This window comes from Lissotriton vulgaris, chromosome 9, assembly GCF_964263255.1.
Source record: "Lissotriton vulgaris chromosome 9, aLisVul1.2, whole genome shotgun sequence".
NCBI classification, from domain to species: domain Eukaryota; kingdom Metazoa; phylum Chordata; class Amphibia; order Caudata; family Salamandridae; genus Lissotriton; species Lissotriton vulgaris.
In genome coordinates this window covers 695,352,603-695,371,229 of record NC_141697.1, presented here as the reverse complement: position 1 = coordinate 695,371,229, position 18,627 = coordinate 695,352,603, and the positions used below count along the sequence as shown (strand labels likewise).

Genomic DNA, 18,627 nt, shown 5'->3' with positions numbered 1-18,627 from the left:
GACATGTTCGTTCACCCAATGTGATGTACCTCCTAGTTCAATTTTGTCAGATTGGATGATAGACTTACAGTGAGTGCATGATCCACATGGTTGGTTGCCTCTAATGGGTTTACCCTGATCAATGCTTAGTTGTTTGCTCTTCCTGGGCTCTCTCTACGTCTGAACTAAGCAGTTTCGAATAGTCCTATTCCTCCTGTAGGAGAAAATAGGTTTAGGTAGGGGAATTTTACCTTCTCTGTTTAGAATTGACCAATTCTTAATAATCAGGTTTTTTACCTTACAGCTTAAACCATTGAAATTTGAAACCATAACAATGTTATTTTCAGGTTCTTTTTCCTTCTTATTGCCAGTTTCAAAAAGGGATTCTCTGCTTTGGTACTTAGCTCTTTTGTAGCTGTCTCTTATTAACCTCTTGGGGTAGCCTCGTTGTAGTAACTTGATTTTTAGATTTTCTGCATGTTTCTCGAAAGAGTTTTTATCAGTGCAATTCCTTCTTATTCTAACAAACTGACTATAAGGAATGCCATCCTTCTGATTTTTAGGATGGTAACTTTCATGGTGGAGCAAGGTGTTCCGGTCTGAAGGTTTAACGTACAGCTCGACACATAGTTTTCCGTTATCTGCCTTGATCTTAATATCTAAGAAGTCAACTGCCACCTGACTCTTGTTGGCTGTAAATCTGAGGTTCACATCACCACAGTTGAGCCACTCCAAGAATTTAGCCAGATCTTCCTCAGTCCCTTCCCATATGAAGAAAACATCGTCTATGAACCTAGACCAATGTTTGATGTTCTCATAGAAGGGACTGAGCTCATTATATATGTGGAGTTTTTCAAAATTGCCCACATATAAGCAGGCTAGGCTCGGCGCACAGGTGGCCCCCATGCTGGTGCCTTTTATTTGGCAGAAAAAGTCACTATTGAACAAAAAGATATTGTTCAGGAGAACCGTTTCTATGCATTCTACAATGAAGGTATTGTGTGCAGAAAGATAGCCTTCTGCATCGCTCAAGATGTCTCTCATCATTGCAATAGTATCCTGTTGGGGTATGTTGGTGTACAAGGACTCAATGTCCAAGCACACCAACCACTGGGTTTCACTGTTAAAGCTAATGCCTTCTATCTTAGAGATCATATCTTTTGTGTCCCTTATATAGGATGGTAGTGTCTCAACTAAGGGGCGGATGAAACAATCAGCATATTTGCTAAGTGGCTCCGTTATTGACTCAATGCCTGAAACTATGGGTCGCATAGGTGGGTCCCTAATGTCCTTATGGTATTTTGGGATGACTGTTGAATAGATATTTAAACTCATCTTCACAGATGATGCAGTCTTCCTTGGCCAGAGTAACTATAGTTTGGACCTTCTTTTTGTCACCGATGAAAAATTTAAAGACAATTGGACTCTGATCGCGAACCGGTGCAGTCGCGACTGGATGTTGCTAATTATTGACACAGCACAGGGACTCTTAATAATAGAAAAAGAAGAGATAGACAAATTAGAAAAGGAACTTAATGAGTCCACTGCACTTGATGAGGCTACAAAAAAACTAGCAGAAATAAAAGAAGACATTACGGGATTCCAAGAATATCTGATAAATAAAAAAACAAATAAACTAAGGAAGGACATAGCCAATTTTAAATTGGAACTGGTATACCCGTACCTCCAAAAGGATTATTTTGATCAACCTATCCCAAACGAATACAATAATCGTCCCTTCAAATATAATAGAAACAAATTCTATAAGAAAAATGTAACCTTCTCTGACACATCATATAACACAAGTGACTCAGAAGCTGAAAGGCCTCAAGACAACAGTAAGCGCAATGAGTCCAGAGAAGATAGTGCTGACGAGTTCCATAACTATCAAGTTTTTTTAGGCCAACCACAAAAGAGACAGACCCGTGGCTTCAGGACACGGGGGAGGGGCCGTCAGGGCTTTCGTCAAAAAGAGACAATGACAAGAAGACCCTATATGAGAACCCGCAGCCAGAAGGAATGGGAGTAGAGAACCACACCCTTAAAGCACCCATAATTAATCTTTCAGATAGAGAGCTAAACATAGGAGAAATAAGTATCCTTGAGAAAGGGTTAGGATTTGCCCCAAGTACAGGTATTTGTAGGTATACAATAGAGAAAGACATTAGGGACTTTTTCCGCAAAATCAGAATAAAAAGATTTTTTGAAAACAAAGAACCAAGGTCCAATGAAAATAGATCAGGTTTAAAACCCCCTTCGACGTGGACCCCTGACATCTCCATGGTCAGCCAAGAAGTAGACACTTTTTTTTTGTTCAAATCTGTTTTTATTGTGAACACAGCGATAAGCCTACAACCCCTTATCGGGGCCGGCCGCGCAGAGAAAAGCCAGTAGGTATAATTAACCAGGGGAGGTGGAATCATTAACACAGCGCCCTGCCTACAACCCCCAGAGGGGGCCGGCCGCGTGGCTTAGGGGAGAATATAGCAAGAGGTGGCCATATGCTGGCAATGTGTCGTTGTGCAGGGGAGGCGCATATGGGAAGGAGAGCAGTGGTGCCACATTTGCAAAGGCCCAACAGGGACCAAACTGCCCCAAAGAGGGGCGGAGGCCAGAGTGGCAAGCAGGAAAGAAGAGAAAGTCGGAAGAGGAGTGAGTAGCAGTGAGGTGGAGAGGGGCCAGGGAGGTGTGTCTGCGGTCGCCTATAGGAGATTTAGAACGCAAACCAGCACTGGGGGAAGCGACTAAGAGCCTAGTCTGCTTGGATCAGCAGGGATGAGGGCGTCCTCAAACAATTGCAGAGCGCGGAGCCTGGGGGGCATGTGGCGGGCATAGCTGATGGAGCACAGGTGACGCACGAGAGGTTCCCACACTGCCTTGAAGCGTACCCCCCTCGATTGAATCCGCGCCGTGAGCAGCTCCATGGTCAGGACCTGCCAAAGGCGCACGAACCAGGAAGCTATCGGCGGTGCCTCAGCCCGCTTCCAGTACAGTGCAATGAGTTGCTTGGCCGCGCCTAACATGTGAAGGGTGAGGATCCAGTCGCTGCGCGTGAGGGCTCTAAGTGTGGGGGGTCGAATGCCCAGCAGGAGTGTGCAAACCTCTTCAGGGAGGGGAAAACCCAACACCTTCTTAATGTGACTGAGGACCTCCTTCCAAAAGACAGCCAGGGCAGGGCACGACCACCAGATGTGTACGAAGTCACCAGTCGCAGTGCCACACCTCCAGCACAGCGGCGAGGAGGTGGGGAACATTTTGCTGAGTCGCAGGGGGGTGTAGTACCATTGCGTTAGCATCTTGTACGCGTTTTCCCTCTGCGGGATGCTGCGGTAAGATTTGGGGATGTCATTCCAGAGCCGAGTCCATTGAGATGGCGTGATTTCAGTGCCAGTCGCCGTCTGCCACTGTCTCTGGTAAGGATGCGCGGGCGGAGTGGTGGGGTGCTGCAGGATGTTGTAAATTTGGGAGATAAGCCGTTTCAGTCCCCCGAGGGAGCGTGCCAACTTCTCAAATGGAGTATACGCCCTGGAAGCAGCCCGATACATGTCGTCTCCCGAGATCCAGTGGCGCAGCTGCGCATACTGTAAGCTGGCAGTTAAAGGGAGTTTAAATTCTTCCCTGCAGTCCAGCCACGATTTAGGCGACCCACCGAGGAAGAGATCTCCTGCAACCCTGCAGTCTCCTTGTGTCCAGCTCTCGAAAGCTCGGGTCCGGGCAGCAGGGGGAAAGTGTGAGTTACCTGCAATGGGGGTGTGCGGAGAGGGGAACGTGGTAAGACCCTTGGACACTGCCACTCGGTCCCATACTTCAAGAACCGTCCTCGTGGGGACTGCCATATATGCGCTTCTGGAATGCGCCACCCGCGGTAACCAAGGCAGGTCCCATATGGTGCGCCCCGTGACCACTCGGTCCATGTGGAACCAGTGTTTGTCGCTTTCGCGTGCACCCCATTCTATCACGAACCGGAGGTGCGCCGCCCAATAGTAGTGGAGGAGATTCGGGCAGGCGAGGCCACCCCTGTCTCTCGGTTCCATGAGGACTTTCTGCGAGAACCGGGGTCGCTTGCCCCCCCATATGAAGGCCGTGAGGTCGCGTTGGAGAGGTTCCTGATGCAGTGGATCGGGATCGGAGTGGGAAGGCACTGGAAAACATAGAGAATGCGGGGGAGGACCGACATCTTGAGCGCATTGAGCCGCCCCAGCCAGGATATCATCAAGGGTTTCCATTTCCGCAGGTCTGCCAGGACTTCCTTGCGGCAAGAGGCCCAGTTTCTGGAGGACCACGAGTCGAGGTGGGGTGTGAGGTCAAGACCCAGGTATTTGATGTGGTCATCCGCCCAACGGTAGGGCGTGACCCCCTTCAGGAAGGAGACCTCCTCCTCGGGGATGGTGAGGTTGAGTGCCCAAGATTTGGTGTGGTTAATTTTAAGGCCGGACGCCTGCTCAAACAGTGTGAGGGCGTCGTGCACCGCTGGGAGGGAGACCCGAGGGTTCGTAAGAGTAAGAATCAGATCGTCCGCGAACAGCGCTACCTTGTTGGTGCGTCCCCCGTGGGGGATACCATGAATGTCAGGAGCGCGCCTAATCAGCTCCGCCAGCGGCTCAACCGCTAGAGCGAACAGGAGCGGCGAGAGCGGGCATCCCTGCCTCGTGCCCCTGTGAATCGAAAGCGGCGATGTCAGTTGGCCGTTGACCCGAATTCTGGCCTGTGGCCCGAGGTAAGGGGCCATGCACCTGGAGATCATGTTGGGGCCAAGACCTAGTTTCTTGAGAACCGCCCGTAGGAAGGTCCAGTCGACCCGGTCGAAGGCCTTTTCTGCGTCCAGCGAGAGGAGGCAGGCCGGGATTTTCCAATGGTGCACCTTTCCCACCAAGTGTGCCAGCCTGCGAACATTGTCGGCTCCCTGGCGATCCGTATAAATCCCACCTGGTCCGGGTTCACCAATCCCGGCATGTGTGGGTCCAGCCGTTTGGCCAGGATCTTAGTGTAGATCTTGAGATCGGTGTTAAGGAGAGCGATGGGGCGATAGGAGGCACATAGGTCGGGATCCTTCCCAGGCTTGGGGATCAGGGCAATTTCCGCCAGGCCCATATCGGGGGACGGGCCAGTGGCGTCAGAGAAGGAGCTGTAGAGCCGCAGCAGATGCGGGCGGAGCTGGGTCAGGAACAGGCGATAGAAGGCCAACGGCAGGCCGTCCGGCCCCGGGGTTTTCCCCACGGGGAGGTCCTTGACAGCTTCCGTTATTTCCTCCTCCAGCAGAGGACCCTCCAACGTGGCTGCACATGCCGGGGACAGTGGAGACCCCTCGAAATCCGCGAGGACGGCCTCTCGTGCCTCCGCAGAGGTGGGCTCCTCAGCATACAGAGAGGAGTAGTATTCGACAAACGCAGCCTGCTTGGCCTTCTCAGAGGTGGCACTGGTGCCATCCTGCCACTTGACATTGGCGATGTGGGCCCTAGCGGCACGTGCCCGCAGCCTGCCGGCCAGTAGGCGACCAACCTTGTTTCCTCCCTCGTAATATCGTTGCTTGAGCGCTAGCAGGGAGTGCTCCGCCTTGTTGGTGCGCAGGGTGCGGAGTTGCCCTCTGAGATTGGCGAGAGTTCTCTTTGACGCCCGCGAAGGGGAGTCCCGGTCCCGGGCCTCTGCCAGTTTGATCTCGGTAGCCAGGTCGGTTTCCATCTTGAACGCTTCCTTCCTCCGCGCCACCGCCAGGGAGGTGATGTGGCCCCGAATGGTGGCATTGAAGGCATCCCAGACCGTGTGGAAGGGCAGGTCAGGGGTGTCATTAACGGCGAAATACGAGTCTATGGCGTCACGGATGCTGGCGACGTCGTCCGGGTCCCGAAGGACCCTCGGCGGGAGCACCCATCTGCGTTCACGAGTGGCGCGAGCCAGGGGATCCTGAAGCAAAAGCTCCACGTGAGCGTGGTCCGACAGGGAAATGTCGGATATAGCGGCAGCTAAGGAGTCTCGGGCCAATTCAAGGGAGGTGAAGAGATAGTCAATCCGGGAGTATGTCCGATGGGAGTGAGAGTAGAAGGAATAGTCTCGGGCCCCCGGGTTGTGGTAGCGCCATACGTCCACGAGTCCCAGGTCGGTAAGTTGCGTCCTAAGGGTAGAGGACATTGCTCCCGCACCATTAAAGGGGGCTCCCGCACGGTCTAACTCGGGGTCCCAAACAAGATTGAAGTCTCCGCCCAGGATCACGTTAGTGTCGCCCGATGGGAACTGATCCCGCAGAAGTGCCTGGAGGTATTTGTCCTGCGACTGGTTGGGCGCATACACACATCCTAGAGTGAACTGTGCACAGCCCATCTGTACCGTGGCCCGGAGGAACCGCCCGTCAGCGCTTTTGAAGGGTTTCACGGATCCCCGCCTAATGCCAGCCTTGCAGAGGATTGCCACCCCCGCCGTTTTGGTGTCAGAGGATGCCCAGTACTGTGTGGGGTACCTAGGGTGCGCCATGCGTTTGATGTCCCCCCTGAGAAGATGCGTCTCCTGGAGGAGGATAATGTCAGGGGAGTGGTGTAGGAGGTAGCGCCATATCTGCTTCCGCTTGTTGGGGGAGTTGAGCCCTTTGACGTTGAGGGAGAGGACCTTCAGGGGTGTAGGGATGTTCGCTGTCATAGCACTAAGGGGGAGTGAAGTCGCGCAAGACCCAGTGTAGCAGACCCCCCCGTAGAAAGGACAGCGGCAGCCTCGTCTCGCCGCCAGTGCGCCAACCCCCGCAGGACCCACCATGCCACCCCTCCGCAAGCGCGGGAAGAGAGTATTAAGAGAGGGCAGTGTAAGAGAGAAGTAGGAAGAGGAGAGGAAGAAAAAAGAGAAGAGGCGCAGAGAAGAAACAGAACCAAAACAGGCCAACAGGGCCAGTGCACATTGTCCCAGGTACCGGACATCCTCTACCCGAGGGTTTGGATGAACTCAGGAATGTCACTTCCTACGGGACAAAGGGAGGGAGCGGAGATCTGGGTAGGTGAAATGGAATCAAGTCGTCTCAGAGTCCGTACACCCCGCTGCCTCAAGGTAGTCCGGAGGTGTGTCGAGCCGTGGGGTCCACATGGTCCATTCAGGCGCCAACAGGGCGCTGGGGCATAGTAGTGTGGTACATGGCCTGGTGGAGGCAAAGGGTGTCGTCCATTCCCTCCGACCCCCGCTAGTGGGGGGGAGGGGGCCCACCCCCAAGAACAGTGGGGTTAAGTCACCATGGTGCATGAGGACAGATCAAAGTGCCCAGAGGGCGAGCGTGCGTTCAGGGCAGCTTGAGTCACAGTAGCAATGGTCAGCGGCCTTCCGGTGTCGAGGGGCGATCCCCATCCTCAGAGCCAGAAGCGATAGGTTGGGAGGCCTGCTCCTCGCGGTCGCCCTCAAGGGAGCGGATGTGTGCAATGATGTCCTGCTTGGTCTGCGAGGTAGAGAGTGCGTCCACCGGAGGGGACCGTCGACGTTTGCGCACAGTGGACCATTCTGAACGTGGAGGTGCCTTCTCTGAGCGGGGAGGGCGAGTTGGACTGTGGTCCGGGGACTCCGGCATGCCTAGCAGTTGTGCCGCTTCTCGATAGGACCTGAGTGCCCTGCGCTTGCCCCCCCACCTGAAGATGAGAGCAAAAGGATGGCCCCACTGGTAAGAGATGTTGAGGGTCCGGAGCCTCTCTGTGATCGGGCGGAAGACCTTTCGTCTATGGAGTGTGGTGGGGGCTAAGTCCTGGAAGATCTGGATCTTGTGGCCCTCATATTGCAAGTCCGGGTTGTCCCTAGCCGCCTTCAAAATGGCTTCCTTCTCAGTGAAGTAATGAAGTCTGGTGACGATGTCAGGCAGGAGGCCCGCTTTCCCTCCCGCTCCAAAGACTCGGTGTGCGCGGTCGAGGCGCGGCGGGGGGGCTTCCTCCTCGCCCCACACCGTTTGCAGGAGTAGGGCCACGTAGGCCATGGTATCAGCCCCCTCTTCTCCGAGTGGCACACCCTGTATGCGGAGGTTGTTGCGGCGTCCCCTGTTTTCCAGGTCTTCCTGCTTGATCTGGAGCTGGATATGTTGCTCTTCAAGGGTCGCCACTCTCTGCCAGATCTGTTCTAGATCCTCGGTGCGGGAATCGACCGTTTTTTTCAGGCCGTCGACCCGGTCGCCAAGGTCGGTGACTTCCTTGCGTAATTCTTTGACGCATGTATGGACCTCCGTCCTGAGGGACCCAATCTCAGTCTTTAGATAAGCCATGAAAGAGGACATGAAGGCCTGTGTCACCGGTGGGGAGTCGGCTGGCGGTGGGGGTTTCGGGGGGCCCCCGGAGGATGATGGCGAGCCCGCCTTGCCCCACATGGAAGCCACTGATGCTCCTCGGGTCGTCGTGGGCAGGGGGTCCGGCTTGTTTCCCTTGCCGCGGGTCATGGTCCACTCAGGGTGTCAAAGGGCAGTGGGAGGTTGGGTCAGTCGCTGCGCACAACCCCTGGTCGGCGGTGGAGGATATTCTGGGGGAGGCCGCGCTGGCGCCTCTGTGATCCAGCCGCTCGGGTCCCACGGTCAGGGGCTCAAGACCACGAGGCAGGAGATGGCGGTGCGCCCGCTGACAGAACGCGGGACGCTCACAAGCAGTAGTAGGCCAGTGGCAGTCCAGGATGTGAAGGGGCCGCTGGAGCGGGGGCAGGTGGCGCAGCTAGGGGGGGCAAGGTAGCGTGTAGGCCGGGGAGGCGCCGGGGAGGCGATGGCAGCAGGTGCTCCACTGTGGGCCGGGCTTGGGGCCTATAGGCGGAGGGCCTCCGATGGGTCGTGGCGTGGCGCAGCCTCCCGGTCCCGCCTGGGTCAGGATCCTCCCCCAGCGCGGCGCCCAGCTGGCCGTGTCCAGGAGGGCCCCCCGGGCGTCCCAGCCGCAAGAGGCCCAGGGTCAGGGGAAGAAGATGGCGGAGACCCCCGGGGTCTTCGTATGCTCGCAGCAGGGCCGTCTAGTCTGTAGCGCACCAGGTTCGGCAGGGCCGGGCTGTAGCGGGGAGGTGGCCAGGGGATGGGTCCTGTAGAACTGGGGCCCACCAAGGCGCTGGTCCTGCCAACACGCAGTGCCGGGTCCGCTCCCTCGACCGCCGCCTATGCGCCCAGGGCAGCAGGGAGCACTCAGGCAGGGGTCGTCTGCACGCAGGAGCCGGTCCTCCACCAAGGGGGAAGATGGCGGGCAGACCCGCGGTCGGGCCCCGCTATCGCCGGGCCCCTCCGGGAAATGGCAGGGGGGGGGGGCGGCGCGCTGCAGCTCACCGGATGAGTCCAACGATGGGCGAGGGAGCCGTGACCAGGGCTCGTGGGCAGGGGGCCTCCGGCGACCCCTCCGGTCTGGGCCTGTTGTTCCCGCCAAAGCCGGGGGCTCGCGTAGACGTGGCGTCCAGGCCGCTGCTGTGTGCCCCGCTGGTGGCAGCCCGGCTCCGGCAGCTTCGGCGCGCCCCGGCTGGTGTCAGGCAGGTCCCGCTGATGGTGTGGAGCTGCAGGAGGGATCAGGGGTGCTCCGGAGCCTCACCCGGACCACAGTGTCGGTCCTCTCCGTGGGAGCCGGTCCAGACGTCTCGGCAGCAGGCCCCGCCGCAAGATGGCGGCCAGCGGCCGATCACAGGGTCCTCGGAGTTTAGTGCTGCGACCGCGTGTGTCCTCACAGCCGCGGCTCGCCGCCAGAAAGGGTCACCAGCAGGATCGGCAGTGCACAGGGGGTCCCCAGGAGTGTGCACCCCCCGAAACTACGCTGAAACAAGTTTAATAGAGCAGCGGGGCGACGGAGCTCGCTCGAGACACGTCTGCTCACATCGTTGTCTCGGCCACGCCCCTCAGTAGACACTTTTGAAAAAGTAATCTCTATGGGACTTGAAAAATTACTGGCAGGAAAGATTTGGACACCTGATAATCTATCCAAAGCAGAAAGGGAGGCACTGAAAAATCTACAAAGCTATGATGATATCACCATTAAGCCTGGTGATAAGGGTGGAAGTATTGTAGTCCTTAACACCAAAGACTACAACCAAAAAATGTACACCCTACTTAATAATAAGGCCCATTACAAAAAGTCCAACCTTGGGGAATGGAATAGACTTAAAAAGAAGGTCCAAACTATAGTTACTCTGGCCAAGGAAGACTGCATCATCTGTGAAGATGAGTTTAAATATCTATTCAACAGTCATCCCAAAATACCTGCTCTGTACGGGCTCCCTAAAGTCCATAAGGACATTAGGGACCCACCTATGCGACCCATAGTTTCAGGCATTGAGTCAATAACGGAGCAACTTAGCAAATATACTGATTGTTTCATCCGCCCCTTAGTTGAGACACTATCATCCTATATAAGGGACACAAAAGATATGATCTCTAAGATAGAAGGCATTAGCTTTAACAGTGAAACCCAGTGGTTGGTGTGCTTGGACATTGAGTCCTTGTACACCAACATACCCCAACAGGATACTATTGCAATGATGAGAGACATCTTGAGCGATGCAGAAGGCTATCTTTCTGCACACAATACCTTCATTGTAGAATGCATAGAAACGGTTCTCCTGAACAATATCTTTTTGTTCAATAGTGACTTTTTCTGCCAAATAAAAGGCACCAGCATGGGGGCCACCTGTGCGCCGAGCCTAGCCTGCTTATATGTGGGCAATTTTGAAAAACTCCACATATATAATGAGCTCAGTCCCTTCTATGAGAACATCAAACATTGGTCTAGGTTCATAGACGATGTTTTCTTCATATGGGAAGGGACTGAGGAAGATCTGGCTAAATTCTTGGAGTGGCTCAACTGTGGTGATGTGAACCTCAGATTTACAGCCAACAAGAGTCAGGTGGCAGTTGACTTCTTAGATATTAAGATCAAGGCAGATAACGGAAAACTATGTGTCGAGCTGTACGTTAAACCTTCAGACCCGAACACCTTGCTCCACCATGAAAGTTACCATCCTAAAAATCAGAAGGATGGCATTCCTTATAGTCACTTTGTTAGAATAAGAAGGAATTGCACTGATAAAAACTCTTTCGAGAAACATGCAGAAAATCTAAAAATCAAGTTACTACAACGAGGCTACCCCAAGAGGTTAATAAGAGACAGCTACAAAAGAGCTAAGTACCAAAGCAGAGAATCCCTTTTTGAAACTGGCAATAAGAAGGAAAAAGAACCTGAAAATAACATTGTTATGGTTTCAAATTTCAATGGTTTAAGCTGTAAGGTAAAAAACCTGATTATTAAGAATTGGTCAATTCTAAACAGAGAAGGTAAATTTCCCCTACCTAAACCTATTTTCTCCTACAGGAGGAATAGGACTATTCGAAACTGCTTAGTTCAGACATACAGAGAGCCCAGGAAGAGCAAACAACTAAGCATTGATCAGGGTAAACCCATTAGAGGCAACCAACCATGTGGATCATGCACTCACTGTAAGTCTATCATCCAATCTGACAAAATTGAACTAGGAGGTACATCACATTGGGTGAACGAACATGTCAATTGTAGAACTCCTAATGTGATCTACCTTATAATCTGTCCATGCCAAAAAGGGTATATTGGCGAAACTGGACGTGAAATCAGATTACGCTTATCTGAACATAGATCTGCCCTGAAAAACCACAAGACAAATGCCCCATTGGTAGATCACTGGACCACAGAGAAACACAAAGAGGGTGAAATAAAATGGTGCATAGTAGAAAAAATAAAAACCACTATGAGAGGAGGTAATTTGGACGTCAAACGCAAACAAAGAGAACAATTTTTCATGTCCAAATTCCGCACCTATACCCAGGGTCTCAATAGCAGAGAAGAATGGGAAAGACTGGTTAGATGATTAGCCAAGTACCACTGTAAGCTTCCCTAGGTGTGTTATGCTCAGATGTCTGGTATACAATTATCGTCATATTTCCCATTTAAATAAACTAATGAATATGTGCATGTAAATATATCTGTCTGCACAAATAGATGAATTGATGGAATCTGTAAAGCTCATATATACAACAATGTGAAGTCATTACTATTGTGGAATATTAGCTCTGAGTCTGTGATTTGTCTAAAATGTGTTTTTTCTTTTTTCCGAAAATAGAAAGTCAAGCCTGTGTTTCTGATTTGTCTATGAATTGAATAACGATTAACATAACCAAAAATGAATATATCTGTAGTTATATGAGAATGTAAAAGGACGCCTTGTGGTGACAACCCGGAGCATTTTTCTTTAATCCATTTTTCTTTAATCCATTTTTCTTTAATTCATCTTTCTTTAATCCATTAGTCTTTACTCAACATATTGGCCATAACAAATTGTAGTTCTTTACATTATAAGGTCTACATGCTCCGAGTTTCATACATAAGTAAGCCTTAGGTATAATTACTTGTATCTGATGTGGACTACACAGTTTGTATTATAATGTAAAAAATAACCAACAATAATATTATCCATTTTTTGGTGTATTCTATTGTACCATTATAAAATGAATTTGGAGCTTGGTGCCACACCAGAGTAAACATAAGCCCTACATAATACATAATTACGAAGAGACGCCCAAAAACTACCAAAATGGCGGTCCAATTCATCGGTTTTAGAATTATAATATGCCCGATACAAATCCACACAAGTCCGGGCTGGGACGCTAGATAAAATATCTTTATGTGTTGTAAACTCCCGATAAGTCAATGTTGTGCAAACCTCCTAAAAGCTAGCGTTTTGCATAAATAAAATACAATTCCGCTTTGGAATTAGTCCCACTTCGTGATTAGTCCATCCTCATTTGTAGGCACTATCACGCGTGAGTAAAAACTACTAAAATGGCGGACACATTGTGCTCATCCAAATGACCGGCACAGGTGTAGTAAGTCAATTAATCAAACAATACCGCTGAATCAGATAAAAAGACCCGTCTCGTCCAGCTCACTAACTGACGCTGGAGACCGGGTTACCAGGGAGGCGGCGTGTAGCTCCGACTACGGAGGTAAGAGACAGGGGACGACCGGGCGCTTTGCTTTCTTAGACGTTAGTCCAAAACGAGAGGTTAAGATCGACTCGGCAGAGCCCCCTTTGGGTTTAGTGTATTCCGAGTCTGGATAATTATGTACCCTAGCGTAACTGTGCGAACCCGGCCCATCAACTAAACCTTAAGTTGATTTGGAACATCATAACATGCTTTGTTCCAAGGAAAACAAGCCTGAATTTTACTATGCAGTTTAACGCATTTTTAACATGCTTTACTCCAAACAAAACTTGCGTTATTTTTCGATGCAACTTAGCGCATCGTGATTAATTAATAGTTTTTCCCATACAAAATGGAAGACAGTAATGTGTAATACCTGTACTCCACACTTATTGTTTATTTAGATGAAAGGGACCTGCTTCAAATATAAAAAAAGAAGCACTCCGTTTCCATCAGGCTAAAACAAGGGCGAGGAATGGAAGGACGCCTTATCTGATGAATACCCTGAGTCTTCTAAATCGACATAAAGAAGGAAACCCAACGCTCCTACTATAAAGTACAGAGTAAGCATGTAATCATCTAGTTTCATAAGGGGCTTGCTGGTAGCTTGGTGTCTTAAATTAACACACTAATTGTACACCAAAATATCATTGTGTGTACACAGGTCACTCAAAGGAACGAAACAGAATCATAACAGTGGATAAGATTTATCTATCCCCAGGATTTATGCTGTCACCGCAAATTGAATACTGCGAATTGTGTAAGAATTCTCCCATTTGCATTTTAGACACCATTAAACTAAAAAACTTTCTGTAAATGAAAATCCTCTATGAATGTACACTAATTGATTGTTCCATATACTTTCTAGATTGAAGAATTTTACTGTAGTCCTGAGGAAGGTGTACCATCTATCTTAAACACCGAAACGCGTCGACAATTTGGCTACCTTTAATTATTGTTTACATGTAAATGTGTTGAACTTTAATGTAATGTGATTGTGTTTTTATATGCAAAACTGTTACCTACACCATGCTGCTTTCTTAAGTTTTTAATAAATATGATTTTAAAGAAAATTATGTTTTTGAAATAATTGTGGGACATGTTAGGATATATATCATTGAGGTCAGAAACGTTTTTGGTGTCTTACTTTATTAAGTATTTCGTGCTTTGATTTAGGAACCACAGAAAGGAACCAATTTCCCTTTTTTGTTGCTATAATGTATTAGAACATTATATGCCAGCGTGATTGTTGGGAACATTTGAAACTCACCTTTCCCAATCTTACTGACCAAGCTATGTCTTTGTTATTACATATTGAATTAATAAACAACTGGTTTTGTGCTCATCTTTAATTAGACAAACAGTGTCACCATGTGGCAGACTGTCATAAGTGCAAGTGTTTACAAGTAGGTGCAGAGTACAGGAAACCACCAGTTCAAATTAAGCACTGACCGGCACTTATTCGTGGGCACCAGTACTTATTTTTCCTCAACAGACTTCAATCCAGAGCAAGAGAGAGAAAACACCAAATCTGGAAAGAAAGAGAAAGGAATGCAAGAGTAAGATAAAGAAGCAGGGTGTGCCTGGTGGAAGATTAAAGAGGCATGAGGGAGAATCAAGACAAAGCAGCCTTGGTAGTTGGCACCCTGCCTTTCCATAGCACTGACTTCAGGTGTCTGAGCAAATGATTGGGCGAGCCGCTTATTCTCTTACAAATTAAGCACTGTTGGGTGGTGTGTAAATGGTTGACTGTTGAGTATCTGTGTTTTACAGAAGTGAATAGACACTGTGGATGCTTTCAGTTGCTTTTAGGTGTAAATGAGTGTAATTAAGCATTCCTTTTTTCTGCACTTTACTTGCAACTTGTTTTGTGCTTGAGGAAGGATCCTATACTTTTATGATCTCCATTTTCTGGTAGCGCGATACATCCATGTACATATGCATAACCACGCTTAGGCATCAGACTCAACCCGCAAAGAAAATGTTATTGAGGCTCTTACAAATAGTTTAGTCATTTGGAGGATTCGATTAGGTCCCCTGTTCCGCATTCCTTAGGCTGACTCTATTAAGTGTATTTCATGTTTCCTTTACCATCAAAAAGAGTTGTCCTTTTCCAAGTGCTACCATTTGCCCTTCATAATGCATTTTTCTACCTCAGGAAACCAAATAAAATCTCTGAATTATGGTGCATTAAGGAAGTGTAATCTGAGTTTGTCAGTTCTGCTATTCCATCCTTATTCCTCTAAATTCTCGCCCTTCTGTTTTCTTTCCAGATGTCCCAACACAGATACCTACTTATACTATGGAAAAAATTGTGAGACCAGGCTCCACAGACCCAGCCTTATTGGGGGGCTCACAGTCGCCGCGTTTGTGATCATACTCATCATTGTGGCTGTGCTAACATTCTTCTGCAGACGCAGATATAGACAGAGAAATGGCAGCTACTACCTAAGGTAAAATATCATTATCTTTCATCAGTACGATAATCTCTAATCCCTACTTAAAAGACCATTCCCACTGCTCTAAATTTTACAAGCGAATCAAACGTCAATCAGTATGGCCTGACTATTTTACAATGGAAAAGAATCAGCCGCGGCCGGTTGTGGGAGTACCGGCCGGGCGGTGTCGTGGGGAGGGGGCGGGGCAGGGTGGGGGTAGTAATGTATGGATTCCGGACCTTAACAGGTATGTAAACATATTAATAAATAAAACACATTTCGTTGCGCGCACTGCATCACCAAATGTGATGCAGTGCGCGCAATGAAATTAGTTTTATTCATTTATATGTTTACTTACCTGTAAAGGTCCGGAATTCATACATTACTACCCCCCCCCACACCCTGCCCCTCCGCCTCCCCACATCACCGCCTGGCCGGTACTCCCACTTCTGGCCGCGGCTGAAAAGAATGTTCAAATATAAAAGTATTCGAGGAGCGAACACTAAATGGCTAAAGTAGGTGATTCTACAGGGTCAGGAAAGTGAGTGACCATGTGAGGATGTGTGTGCATATCCAGTGTAGTCAGAGAAAGTGTCTCACCTCTGACAATGTACTAAAGGATTAGACTTCCTCATAGTGTTCAGAGTAGTATGTATTTGTTAAAATGTTTAGCACAGTTCATTCAAGTGCTTTAAAGCCACTTCGGGTTTCACTGTGCGCTTGGTAGCCTGCCTGCACTTGCAAGAGGGAAGAGAGATCCCCTTACAAGCGGGTGCAATGAGTGAACGCACCTGCCTACAAGGGGATGCCTGGGGGGCCCAAATGACCCCCTTTCCCCCCTCCAGATGGTGGCCATCGGGGTGGAGTAAAGAAAAGGCGGGGAGTGCATCGCCGAGTTGGCGATGCAGCAAGCACAAGGTAAATAGTTTTATTTATTTACTTACTTTACTCCTGGCCGTCCTATGTCCGACTCCACTACCCCCACCCTGCCCCACCCCTAGCCCGCCTCACCACCCCACAGTACTCCTTCTGTGAGCCACCACTGATTATGTACGACACACATATCCCATCCTTCCTGACAATGTATGAGTTTTCCAACCATAGAGGCGTGTTTCCCCAGCCTACCAATGAAGTGATCATGGAGGTTCTGCCCAGAAAGGACCTTGACCAATTGGAGGTCATATTTGTTAGTCCCCTTTCCATGTTCAACTTTGATTATAAAATACAGGGAAGATGTTGGAATGTAGGTTAATGACAATACTCCCCGTACATGTAAATTATGACTAGAATGGATTTGCCCCAGCCCGTAATACATTTTATAACTTGAGAAAGCTATTCCACATCATGGGCGCAACCCTAACACTTATAAACGCCGACTGTGGCTGCATTTTTGAACATTGAAAAAGCATTCAGTACATAGGAAATACCTATTAGCTGCTCTTCAGAAAATGGGACAAGATGCAGAGGTATTGGGTTACCTCCGCTTACTGTATTCCAGTCTGACAGCCAGAGTGTGCATAGGGTGTGTGTGTAGTACCAAAGCAGTGGAAAGTGCATAAGAGAATGTGGCAGGGTTGCTCTCTGTCGTCTGTACTGTTCATTTTGGCTATTGAGGCTCTACCCAGCTTCTTGAACCAGTGCCAAGGTATAGTGATGTGTAAGATGGTCAGAACGTTTTAAGGCACGGGCAAAGTGGGCTCGGGCCCTGGGCACAGCCTGTCATGGGGCCACCTGAGGGAGCCAGCTCTGTTCTGCAAAGTCTTACCCTGATGACCTTGAATAATTCTTAAACAGATTGTTTGAATACTGTTTTCCTTGAATTTATTTTTAATGTGGGTGATGTGTGAGAGTCTATTACAGGCATTTTGCAGATAAATGATGTGTTTATTTTTCATGCAACACTCATAAAGTTAATTTTAGATCATAACAGGAGGACCTCTTATGCAATAAATAGAAGGGTGTCACATAGATTATGTGCAGTAAAATTATTGAGCTGCTGTTATATTACAATATTACGAATTTGGACGAGTGCGCCTGTGTACTGTCAGTGACCTGGCCAAAGAGAGCAGGAAAGAGCTGAAGCTGGATCATAAATTCAAAGCTGTTCAGAATAGGGGCCCAAAAATATGTTTGGCCCGAAGCCCTCAAAATCCTTAAGATGTCTCTGAAGATGGTAGTACATGGAACGGAAATAAGTGACTTTGAAGCCGGATTCCCAGGATCTTTGTTGAAAAGGTGATATTGATGAGCACTATGCCAAGCTCAATAACACAAAATGTATAAGGTGTGCTAGGTACTGCTGGCAGAGATGCATCGAGCACATGGGCAAGCAGTTGACAGATGCGCCAGACATCCTGCAGTGGTGTCTGTACTACTTCTTATAAAGAAAACTATAGAGAGAATAATTCTTAGCATAAATCACACAACGAATATTGCCTCTGATTTCCCACAGCTTCATTGCGCTTGGCCCATCAGGCCTAGTATAATGAAGTCCCTGTTTTTTGCAGAGACAAATGGCACCTACCCGCTCGCAGACTCGGATGTTCCTCTGCCCTCCTTTTAACCATGTCTCTGTCTGTAGTGATTGCATAGCTTGCTGTTCTCGTGCCTTCTGGCCCCACACACTAAATAATCTTACCCTGGTATAGGCAGTTCTTGAGAATCAAATTCAGTTTTGATTACATTTGAAACTCTACCAGCTCACTACTTCCCTCTGAGAGAGTAGTCACGCCTACCTCCTTGCTACTGCTCCTTCAGTGCAAGGGCCTCCTGAACTAGGACAATAGTCGCTCTTTATAACTGAAATAGATAAATACATATATACATACATAATTTAAAAAAACGTTTTTGTTCAGTGAATGCCTTGGGTTTTGTATGCTTTCCCAGAGCCCGCAGTACATATACCTGTAGTGATGTCCACAAGTGACTTAATGGCAAGGCACTAGGACCTGCCCGAGGGTGGACGAGGGTGGGCGGAAAGGGAGGAGCTGAGGGCTAGGAACGTTAGCCCAGGACTGAGGAGGAAGCAATAAAGAAGGTCTGTTCCAAAACCCTGTGTCCGTGTGTGGTGGACACTACATCTGGCGACGAGGGACCTCGAACACACACGTGTGTGAGGACGGCTGACTCGGTGCACACCCGCAGATTTACTAGCCCCGGAGCTAGCCCCACGTGTGGGGGTTGGAGCGTGTCACTGCGTCTGCCTACCGGGAGCCCACCCCGGCGGCGAAGAAAACCGAGCTCGCCCCGCGGTTGGAGGCTTGAGCGTTTATCTGCAGTGCCCACCGAGAGCCCACCTCGCCG

At 49.4% G+C, this 18,627-nt stretch overlaps 1 protein-coding gene across 1 annotated transcript in view; it reads left to right on the top strand.

The window, feature by feature from the left end:
• LOC147692124 (mucin-12-like) overlaps positions 1-18,627 on the top strand; it is a 587,862-nt gene that overhangs the window by 552,832 nt on the left and 16,403 nt on the right. Inside the window, exon 14 of the mRNA XM_086936740.1 lies at positions 15,160-15,339. Within this exon, the coding sequence (XP_086792866.1) occupies positions 15,160-15,339 (180 nt within the window). The remainder of the gene's footprint in view (positions 1-15,159; positions 15,340-18,627) is intronic.